This window comes from Scyliorhinus torazame, chromosome 18, assembly GCF_047496885.1.
Source record: "Scyliorhinus torazame isolate Kashiwa2021f chromosome 18, sScyTor2.1, whole genome shotgun sequence".
NCBI classification, from domain to species: Eukaryota; Metazoa; Chordata; class Chondrichthyes; order Carcharhiniformes; family Scyliorhinidae; genus Scyliorhinus; species Scyliorhinus torazame.
The window spans coordinates 155,752,567-155,763,966 of record NC_092724.1 but is presented as its reverse complement, the minus strand read 5'-3'; the positions used below and the strand labels follow the sequence as shown (position 1 = coordinate 155,763,966).

The following is an 11,400-nucleotide window of genomic DNA, read 5'->3' as shown; positions in this document are numbered from 1 at the left end:
AATCTATGGCGGGACTGACATACAAGGAGAGATTGCGTCGTTTAGGATTATATTTGCTGGAGTTGTGCAGGGATCTCATAGAAACCTATAAAATTCTAACAGGACCAGAAAGGGTAGATGCAGGATGTTATCAATGGTGGAGGAGTCCAGAACCAGGGGTCACAGACTTAGGGTACAGGGTGAAGTATTTGAAACTGAGATGAGGAGAAAAGTCTTCACCCAGAGAGTGGTGAGCCTGTGGAATTCACTACTGCATAAAGTAATTGAGGCCAAAACATTGTATGTTTTCAAGGTGTAGATATAGCTCTTAGGACTAAAGGGATCGGCACGGTGGCACAGTGGTTTGCCCTGCTGCCTGACAGCACCAAGGACCCAGGTTTACTTCCAGATTTGGGTAACTGTCTATTTGGAGGATTGGCCATGCTAAATTGCACCTTAAGTGTCCAGTGATGTGTAGGTTAGGTTCTGGGTTATGGGGATAGTGGGCATGGATAGAGTGTTCATTTGAAGAGTCGGTGCAGACTCGATGAGCTGAATGGTCTCCCTCTGCACTGTAGGAGTTTAATGGTTCAGATGGGGGAGAAGGCGGCAACAGGCTGTTGAGCTGGATGATTAGCCATGATGATAATGAATGGCGGAGCAGGCTCCAAGGCATTTGAACGGACATCTCTAACTTTCCCCACTTCAGTTATAGGGCAGTAACTTCGAAATGCCCAGCTCCCTCTTAGTTGCCTCAGTGCACAGATCTGCTCGGAGTTGAGGGTATCCAGCCCTGGTGCCATGTGGGCATGTAGCCGACGCTGAGAGTCGGGCCGCCCCGGAGGCTGTGCGAGGTGTCCTCTGACGTCACGCCATCGCCTCCCTCGAAAAGGCGCCAAACCGGCTCGCCATGAATGGCCCGCCCGCCCCGCACGCTGTTCGCGCATTGGTGGAACCCGATGGCGACGTTGGCGGTGACCATGTCCTTTGTGACGTGCGGGCGCCGGGACGGGCGGCGCAGGCGCAGTGTGCGGCGCCGCCTTCCTCCTCCGCCGTTCTTGCCCTTAAAGCCGCCATTACCGAGTTCCTGCCTGTGCGGCGCCGCGGGCAAAGCCCATAGATTTTATCCATTGTAAAAATAATAATAAACCCGCCGCAATCAACTTGAGGGGAAACACAGAGAGAGAAAAAAAAAGCAAGTCCCCGCCTCCCCCCCCTTTGAAACCTCGCCTGTTAACAAAGCGGGAAGAGAAGCTGCCGTGGTGAAGAGAAGGAAGATTCCTGAGAGGAAGATGGGCGACAAACTCGACATGTCCCTGGACGACATCATCAAACTCAACCGGCAGAAAAGCCCGGGCGGCCGCGGCGGCAGAGGCGGCCGGGGAGGAGGAGGTGGCGGCGGGATGGGCCGGGGAGCAGGCCGCGGCGGCGGCGGTGGTGGTGGCGGCGGCGGCGGCGGCGGCCTGGCCGCCCGAGGAGCAGCGGGAGGCCGCGGCGGGGCGGGGGGCCTGGCTGTGGGCCTCATGCGCAACAGACAGAGTGCAATCCGAGGGAGAAACCGACCGGCTCCGTACAGCAGGGTAGGAAGCGACCGCGGTGTTCTTTTTTTTTGAGAGAAAAAAAAAATAAATTTAAAAAATGTGTTGCATTTAAATCCAGAGAGAGAGAGAGAGAGAAAGAGAAAGAAAGCGAGGAAAGAAAAATCATTGCAGGGTTTTTTTCCCCCCCTTTGGAAGTGATTTTTTTTTTCGGTTTGAAATTTTGAACCGTGGCGGAGCGGCGCCATATTGGAACCGTTAGAGATTCGATTTTATAAAAGAAACCCTCCCAAAAATATATATAATTTTTTTGTTAGCCCGTTTAATTTAACCCCCACCTCTCTCCCCATCCCCCTGGCTTCGAGTTTCAACACCGGAGAGTGGAAGAAAGAATGTTAAAGACGCAGGACGGAGGGATTGTTGGAGCGAGTCTCTCGGATCGGTCGGACGGAGGAGTGTCGAGGCAGGACGAACGTGGATTCGGCGTTTTTACTTTTTTTCCAATCTCGATCTATAAATATACATATATATATATATTTTCTTTAAAGTTGTGTGTGTTTTGTGTCCGCTGCACCGACGGTCGCCGCCGACTTTCTTCAGGAGCTTAAAATGGCGGCCGGGAGCCAACACAAAGATGTCGCCGGCGTGGGGGTCAGCTATTCGGCAACGCCAGCCAAGTGCTCGCCAACTGCACTTCTACTTGTATCGCGAAGGGATTTACAAACTGCTTCAATACCGCACAACACACACGCACACCGTCGCCATCTGCAAGGACGTCCCAAAGGACCTGCTTTTCGCAAAGGATAAGTTGTACTGACTTTCTCAACAGTGACCTTTCTTAATATCTTAATCGCCTGCTTTGAGCAGATCTGCAGCAAAACTATCCGTTCGTGGACTTGTACGACCATTTGACTAAAAAAAAACTGTCTCAAACGAACTATAACTTTACATGTATCGCTCGCTCGCACACTGTGTCCTGAAGTGGTGGACTTTGACTTTTTCTTTAATCAGTACTCTTGAAAGGAGTTCGGTGTTTATGCAAAAAAAGCTCCTTTTTTGGACTGCTCCGGAGAGATTTGTGGAGAAATGGAATGCATCCGTTTGGAAAAGGTGGAGGCGTTGCAGCTGTTCCCACTGGAGGAGAAGCTACCAGCAGCTGAGGAGAATTTCAGACCAGAGTATCTGGCTAGTGGCTATTAAAAGGAATCCAGGCTTTAGTTCGAGATGTGCTGTGGAAACAGTGGTAGGATAATAAATAAGTGAATTTATTTCTCACCAAGTAAACAGTTGCATCTGATTCTCTTGTGCTTAAATTTCATTTATCATTGTGTATACAGGAGCACTTTACATGTTACTAATTTAATGAACTGTGTGGAAACAATGTAATTAGCTACCCAATATATTCACTACATACATGCGTCATTGTGTTAAGTAATCCAGTGGTGGGCAACCTGCAGTCTGGGGGCCGCATGTGCCTTACCTGGATTATGTGTGCAGTCCTCGAGACATTCGTTGACTGCCGCGTGTAGGGTTGCCATTTTCCGTCAATGTCATTTTCCCCCCACCGTTGTGATTGAAGTAATACGCACTTAAACCAAGGGCAGGTGAGGTGCATGCTGATTGTACACCAGATTGACAGAGCTGTGCACTCCCTCTTATTCCAAAGTGTAATTTTTTGTAAAGACTATTTGAAGTTGATCTATTAACATATTCATAGTTATGCATTTTCTATAATCTTAGCATCCACTTGATCTTATTCATGAGGTCATATTAGTGCCCAAGCCCCATTTCAATCTTCTGGCCCACTGAGGTGAAGGAGGGTCACTCGTACGGCCCACTCACTAGCCTAGGTTGCCTATCACTGAGCTTGTCCATCTCAGGTAAGGCTGATGTCCTTATTTTGTACTTCCCGTAACACAATTGCTGAATCTTGTCTACACACATTTGTAAATTAAATATTGGGGGGGGGGGGGGGGTAGTGGTGTGAGATAGGTGGATATGTGAATTAACCAATGTTTGGGGTAACAAAATGTAGGAAGTCAGCGAGGTGTATCTCTCTTTTCTTATAGCCAAAACAACTACCAGACAAGTGGCAGCATGACCTTTTTGACAGTGGTTTTGGAGCTAGCGGTGGGGTTGAAACTGGCGGAAAACTCTTGGTGTCGAACTTAGACTTTGGTGTGTCTGATGCAGATATTCAGGTAAGTGAATTGCAGAGTGTTCGTTATTTGTTTTGCCGGCCGGTTGTGGGTGAGAAATATTTTGTAGTTTGGTTAGGATTGAGGTTTGTTTGGCACTGTTATCATCCTACAAAATCAATCGTAGAATAGTACAGCAGAGGAGGAGGTAATCTGGTCCATCAAGCCTGTACTGACTCGAGAGCAACCCGTTAGTCTTTCTATTCTACCATTTGCTTCCATGTGTGTTTACCCAATTCTCTTTAGATGGCTACTTCAATCTGTACCCACCACCCCAACGGGCAGTGGATTCCAAATCCTAACCACTTGAATTGGTTCTATTTTAACCAGTCACCTGAGATCGGCTCAATCACCAGAGGACACATTGTCATTGAAAACAGTTTCTCTCCTCTAAATGCTTCAAGAGGTTAAATCCCACTGTCATGTTTCCCCATGACCTTTTCTGTTTGAAGTGCAATCCATAGAATACCTATAGTGCAAAAGAAGGCCATTTGACCCATCAAGTCTGCATCAACCCTCTGAAAAAGCCTACCTAGGCCCACTCCACCCTATCCCTGTAATCCTGTGCATTGATCATGGTCAATCCACCTAACCTGCGCAGCTTTGGATCCAGTTTTTCCTGTAATCCCTTTTCCATGGAACTATTGTTGTCAATCTCTGAACTCTTCTGATCCCAGCTGGTGAACCAGAGCTTTATATGGTTTACCATAATTTCCTGGATTTGTGCTGTCTCGTTTTACAAAGCTCAGAATCCCATTCACTTCACTACTTTTTCAACCTTTCCATGCAACTTGTGCACACTCGCCCTCCAATCCCTCTTGCACCTCTTCTAAAGAGATAGGTTGGTATTGTCTGTGGTCCATTCCATCAAACAATACAATGGAAGTTGTCCTTTATTGCATTGAATTTCAACTACCATTTCACCAACTTGTCTATGAACCTCATTATTATATTTCCAAGTTGAGTCATTTGCAGACTTCAAGATTGTCTTGTACCGAGGGCAGCATGGTGGCACAGTGGGTTAGCCCTGCAGCCTCACAGCACTGAAGTCCCAGGTTCGATCCCGGCTCTGGGTCACTGTTCTCCCCATGTTTGCGTAGGTTTCGTCCCACAACCCAAAGATGAGCAGGGTAGGTGGATTGGCCATGTTAAATTGCCCCTTAATTGGAAAAAATGAATTGGGTACTCGAAAAAAAAATTTTTCTTTATTAAAATCAAGATTGTCTTGTACTGCCATGTCTGGGTCATTAAATGTATTATCAAAACCTGCCGTGGACTTGGTGCTGAGTCCGAGAGAACTCCACTCTATACCCCTCTCCTGTCTCTAAAAACAGCCATTTGTCACAACCCTTTTCCTGTACATAGCCAGTTTTGTATCCATGTTGCTTCTGCCCCTTCTATCCTATGAGCTATAATTTTATAACTTGCCTAGTAGGTGGTACTTTCTCAGCTTCCAATCGAAGAGTGAAGTGCACACGTGCTCTTTTACATCGACAGTATACACCTACATTTGACTTCTTGTGACTGCTCAATTTAAGCACACAAACTGACTTTGTTCCTGATATTTGCCAGAGTGGTAGTTTTTAGACTGGTGTGATGTCGTTAACCATTGTACTGGAAGTAGTTTAACTGTTGGGTATTGTTCATCCTTCATATCTGCTGTGCCCAGGGCAGCACAGTGGTTAGCATTGCTGCATCATGGCGCCGAGGTCCCAGGTTCGATTCTGGCTCACTGTCTGTTTGGAGTTTGCACATTCTCCCCATGTTTGAGTGGGTTTCACCTCCACAACCCGAAGATGTGCAGGGTAGATGGATTGGCAATGCTAAATTGCCCCTTAATTAGGTACATTTAAAAAAAAAAAAAAGATTTTTAATGTGTGCTGTGCCCAAAAAGTAGGTCCTTTGCTCTGATGCTTCATCCTGAGCTGTGTTTTGTGTTGGCTTGCCATTGCCTTCACTCTTAGACAGGGCAAGGAGGCAGGTCCCCAAGTCCACCTCGGCTGGAATGGGAATCAAACTGTTGCTGTCAGCACTATTCTAAACTGCTAGCTGAACTAACCAGCCTCCTATTTACTGTTACTGCTGACTAAACACAAACAGTTGAATCTTTTACCTCCGAATACATGAGAATCTGATTCTACCAGTTTTTGATTCCATGTCTCCCACTGAAAAATTAATATTTTGATTGTGATTGAATTTGCAGTAGCACAATATGATGGTCCTTGCTTTAGGTGTACTTAAAAAGTTAGAGGAGGGCGGCATGTGGCGCAGTGGTTATGACTGGGACTATGGCGCTGAGGACCCAGGTCCGAGCCCGTGGCCACTGTGTCTGTGGAGTTTGCTCATTCTCCCTGTGTCTGCGTGGGTTTCACCCCCACAACCCAAAAGAATGTGCAGGTTAGGTGGATTGGCCATGCTAAATTGCCCCTTAATTGAAAAAAAAATAATTGGGTACACTAAATTTATTTTCAAAAAGTTATTGGGTATTCGATCGTGCAGCTAAATGTCCAAAGTAAAAATTACCAGAGTATAAAAACCCCAAAATAGTTTTCTGGTCGGTCTCCTGCTCTCCACTCTGCATAGACCAGATGATCCAAACTGACCATGTTCTTCCAACCTTTCCCATTCTCGGCATTTAGTTCCTTCTTGAGCAACACCTCAATATTTAAAATTCTGACCCTTGTTTTCAAATCCTTTTGCCCCCTCCCCACAACCATCCAAGACCTCTTCCAATTTGTGCCCCATGTGCAGCCCTGATTTTAATTACGCCACTGCCGGTCGCCCTAAGCTCTAGAATTCCTGTAAACTGCTCTGAAGGACTTCATTTTGCCCAAGCTTTCGGTCACCTGCCCTTTTTTGACTTGGTGTCAGAACTTAAATCAGCACTCCTGAGGGGCGCTTAGGGATTTTTGCTGCATTAAGGGCATTCATGAGCGGCTGAAGGTCCTCCACCCCTCCATTGTTCCTTTTTATATTGTGCTTCTAGGCAGTAGTATTTTACTTTCCAGATATTTAGTTATAGAACTGTGTCTGTTAACATTTAAGTCTATTTTTCTATAGTTAAAACAAATTATCGCCGAGTCATTCTTAGTGGGCTAATCCAACATTGCCTTGAATGAGCTGTCAGTGGAAAACAAGCAACCTGTCAGTACTTGGCATTCAAATTCTTGATGGAAATGTAGTTTCAAAAGTAACAATCATGGGTTTCTGTTTCTTGTGGTTTGAGTTACCTCTAAGCCATGATCTGTTTCTAAATTGTAAAAATAAGTATGCAATGCAACAGCAAATAATGGCATTGAATATGTAATACATTGAAAGCTAATATCAAAGATTGGGACTTCAGTAGAATCAATTTCTCGGCCCTGCCAGAGGTATGTTGTTGGGTCTGCTCCTTTAGAGATCTCTGAACTATTTTTTTTTTTTAAAGGAACTTTTTGCTGAGTTTGGGACACTGAAGAAAGCAGCTGTACACTATGATAGATCGGGTCGCAGCCTGGGGACAGCAGATGTACACTTTGAGAGAAAAGCAGATGCTCTGAAGGCAATGAAGCAGTATAATGGAGTTCCCTTGGATGGTAATTTTAATCTTGTATGGTAGAACATATGAATTGAATAAAATGACCGTTAAATTGAATCCAGTTTAAGGTAGTTTATAGCATAATAGCTTACAGATCCTGAGAACAACTTTGCTTTGATGCCACAAATTGACAGATCTATGTTGAAAGTGTAGTGAGAGAACTTGTTGAATGCTAAAAGTAAAAATTATACAATGTATTAATAATTTATAGTGCAGCACCAGTTTTACTTTCTAATATTCAGCTGGTTTGTCTTCTGCCATCGGGTCCTTCTTAAATACGTACATGCTTTCACTATCTTATTCTGAAAATTGAAAATGTCTGATTGATGCAGCTCAATCCTTGCTAGTATGACCGATATCTGCGAGCATGAGGTTGAGGTGGTAGATGCACAAATTGCTATAAATGCTGAGTTGCCTCCTAATTGGAGGAAAACCTGGCTTGAATTGCAGGGCTAGAATTGAACATGTTGATTTCATGCATTAAGCAACTACCTTTGATCTTTTACAAAGCCAAGAGAAGCTGCTGTGGGTCATGGGTTTTAATGATTTGGGCTGCTTTTCTGTAACCCAGAGATAGGGTAGTCTGGACCACTCTTCAATGACTGGTTGGATTTTAATTTTTGAAGTGTCATCTATTCATTAGCTCAAAAGTGTAGTATGATCAGTTTATAATGGAGCGTGTATTGACTGACAATTCGTATGAGATTTACAGGGCCAACCATTTGGATTAAGGTTTGAGTGTTGCTGTAAAATGGTTCAGATATATAAAGGGACAAATCCATGGCAGATTTCATGGCTTCGTATTTTCCTACCTCTTGATTTGAGACCAATGGAGCAAGTTGATAAGTGTTCAGTTTCAGCTGACCAGAATCGTAGCTTGAGGCGTGGCCGTCATAACCTGTAATATGACTGCCCTATTGCTATATTTCAGGGGGTTTGTATTTGCATTATCTCTGAATATTCTGCCGTGCTTTTGTAGAGAAGATGTGGTTTACTCATGGAATTGCCAACTAACATTTTTGTCTTTCTATTTGTGCGGAAAAGGGCGACCAATGAACATTCAACTGGTTACCTCACAAATTGATGCCCAAAGAAGACCACTTGTTGGGTGAGTTTTTTTTCTCTTTATCTTGCAGTATTTTGACATTTTAAATGAATTAAAAGATTTTTGTGGGAACGCACACTGATTTATTGCTAACTAGTCAATCCTTGGAGTGGTAATCTTTTCCATGACCACACGTTTCCTTTTTATAATTGTAGTGGAAATCGAGGATTAAGCCGAATCCGTGGTAGTGTATTCGGGGGTGGGAGCAGACGATCCAGAGGTGGCAACAGAGGTGGAAGAGGTGGTCGGGGTGGAAGAAATCCGAGGCAGCAGCTTTCTGCAGAAGAGCTAGATGCCCAATTGGATGCTTATAATGCCAGGGTGAGTCTGGTGGTGGGTTGTCTCCAGTGTTTGGTTAAATAATGTCATGAATGTTTTATCAGTCATTAGTGTAATTTCTCTCCTTCCCCACACCCAAAAAAATGTTTGGTACTTGGGTCTATGCATCTCAGTCAAGGTGGTAACAGATGTGGTGCTGTTGGGTTTTGTGTTATTTGGAAGAAGCAAAACCAAATTGTTGGGCACCCAAAGAGAATTTTGTTGAGTGGTTGATCCCTTAAAGAAGAAGGTACAGTTGAAGCTCGACTGATACATTATCTCCAAGGAAAGGCCTTAAGTGGGGTTTTGACTTGTAAAGTGGTGGTGGTTGAGTAATGGTTATAAATGACTGCAAGTGTGCTTAATGGTTATAAATGACTGCAAGTGTGCTATAACAAAATCAGCAAGGATTGCATTGATTGGTGGTGCAGTCTTGGAGGGCTATTTGCCCCCCCCCCCCCTCCTCCTTTGCTTGTGATTTTTCGAGGCAAGATGATGGACCAAAAGAGAGGAACTTAGAAAATGTGGGTGACAATAGGCATACTTATTTTCCTGGGGTGCAGACTGCACAAGTATATGTGGGTGGTAATCAAAAATGGTTGGAAGCAGTCTTGCCAGTAATAGAAGCCTCAGATAGAAAGACCATGTGGCATGTTTGTAGAAGTGCGGTAAGAGGATGAGAGTTCTAACAGGATAGTAGAGGGATGCTTGGGCGGCACAGTGGTTAGCACTGCTGCATCACAACTCCAGGTACCCGGGTTCAATTCCGGCCTCTGGTGACTGAGGAATTTGCACTTCCTCCCAGTGTCTGTGTGGGTTTCCTCCCACAGTCCAAAGATGTGCGGGTTAGGTGGATTGGCCATGCTAAATTGCCCCTTAGTGTCCAAAATGTTAGGTGGGGTTCCTGGCTTACAGGGACAGGCTTGAGGTGTGGGCTTAAATAGGGTGCTCTTGGGCAGCACGTGGCACAGTGGTTAGCATTGCTGCCCACGGGGCTGAGGACCCAGGTTCGAATCCTGTACTGTCCGTGTGGAGTGCGCACAGTTCTCCCCATGTCAAACCCACACGACCCAAAGATGTGCAGGTTAGATGGATTGACCAGGCTAAATTGCCCCTTAATTGGAAAAAAAATTGTTGGGTACTCGAGGGCAGGTACAGACTTGGATCGGCCAAATGACCTCCTTCTGCACTGTAAATTCATGTTTGAAGTGAGACGTATAGGTTAGCTATGACCCAAAAGTTTGGATGAGGAACATGTAGTTAGGTGAACCATTGCAATAGTTGGGTGAACCGTTGCAGTTGAAGGGGCAAAACATATCCAAGTTCATGATATCAGTAGATTCATCCAAGATTGGATCATGGGTTTGTTTCTGAAGCAGCCATTTTGTGGAAGAAATCAAGAATGGAAATGGATTGATGTGAGATTTGTACCTCGTGAGCTGAATCTTCAGTTGCAATTTGGTAAGAACCAGTGATGTGTATGTAGATCGTTGAGTATTGGCAGATTAAATAGATTTGTGTGGGTGAATGTCATTAGTGCAAGAAAGTTACTGAAATTCCAAGTTTGTGTGAAAATGAAAAGTTAGTTAAGCAGCAGCTAGGCGTCGGATAACCATGGATCCAAGTATCACATGTTATGGTGCAGAAAGAGGCCACTACCATTGTATCTGCACATGCTGTCCAAATGAGCAACCTGACATAGTGTCTTTCCTTGGACCCGTGCAGGTTTCTTTTATTCAAGTAATCATCTAATGCCCTCTTGAATACCTCTGAACCTGCCTCCACAACTTCCAGGCAGTGCATTCCAGACCCAAACCATTTGTCAAAACATTTGTTTTTCTCATGTTTGCTTCTTTTGCAAATCACTTTAAATCAGTGCCCTCTTGAACTTTTTAATGAGGGGAACAGCTTCTCCTTATCTACATATAGCCTTCCTTCAGTGTTATCAATAAAAGTAAGGAGCATCTAACAACCAGATGAAGAACTAGTCTGCTGAGGGGGCCAAAAGAGAGCTGGTTGTAGCATTGTACTGGTTTGTGAGGACACAGGGCCAGTAACCTGATGCCACTGTCTGATTTTATATTTTGGAGGAAACGGTCTACCTCCAGCTTTTGGTTCTGTATGGATGTAGCAAAATTGGCATAAAAGCTGTATTAACATTATCTAGAATGTTTAAAATCTTGATGCTGATTATGCTGACATATAACATTGGTCTGTTTCTTTTCTTGCAGATGGATACAAGTTAAGTGACCTTGAAATTAACTCATCAGTGGTTGACTTTTTCTTCCTTGTGGGAGGGACACAAACAATGTAGTCTAATAACTCCTCGAAATAGGTTTTTAAATATATGTAACTTTTTAAGTCACAGTCTTGTTTTGTACTGAATGTTTTCATTTTGGGATACGCTTTACTGGTTGCATGTCTTCATGGGAGGATGGACTTGCCCCGCCAGACCATGAAATAAATGCGCACTGTTAACTGAATGTACCTGGCTTTCTTGTCTCATTATGCAACTTGGAGGGCCATATATAACTAAAGATTTTGAATGTTATACATCTCGATATATGGGAATTGGGCAGGTGCGGTGACTTGGGAGTCAGCTTGTCCAGTTAACACACGTACTGAGTGTGGACATATTGGAACCAGTTGATTGAACTGAATCTGGAATATTAACTTATCAAGAAT

The 11,400-nt window shown here is 44.3% G+C and overlaps 1 protein-coding gene across 2 annotated transcripts; it reads left to right on the top strand.

Annotated features, from left to right (window-relative positions):
* The first annotated feature begins 1,012 nt into the window (after positions 1–1,012).
* alyref (Aly/REF export factor) lies at positions 1,013–11,198 on the top strand. 2 transcript variants are annotated; one of them, XM_072483680.1, is made up of 6 exons: positions 1,013–1,559; positions 3,587–3,718; positions 7,143–7,290; positions 8,337–8,400; positions 8,553–8,718; positions 10,947–11,198. In XM_072483680.1, exons 1-6 carry the CDS (start codon positions 1,272–1,274, stop codon positions 10,959–10,961), a joined length of 813 nt encoding a protein of 270 aa, XP_072339781.1. In that variant the 5' UTR covers positions 1,013–1,271; the 3' UTR covers positions 10,962–11,198. The 2 variants fall into 2 exon arrangements, with proteins under 2 accessions (XP_072339781.1, XP_072339780.1); XM_072483679.1 differs by lacking the exon at positions 1,013–1,559 and adding an exon at positions 1,611–2,760.
* The last annotated feature ends 202 nt before the right edge of the window (positions 11,199–11,400 follow it).

Excerpts from the sequence above, each read along its gene's own strand:
- alyref (XM_072483679.1), top strand. The coding sequence starts at position 2,467 with ATGTATCGCTCGCTCGCACACTGTGTCCTGAAGTGGTGGACTTTGACT. Across the intron at positions 2,761-3,586 it reads GATGTGCTGTGGAAACAGTG|CCAAAACAACTACCAGACAA; the intron begins GTAGGATAATAA and ends CTTTTCTTATAG. Across the intron at positions 7,291-8,336 it reads TAATGGAGTTCCCTTGGATG|GGCGACCAATGAACATTCAA; the intron begins GTAATTTTAATC and ends TGTGCGGAAAAG.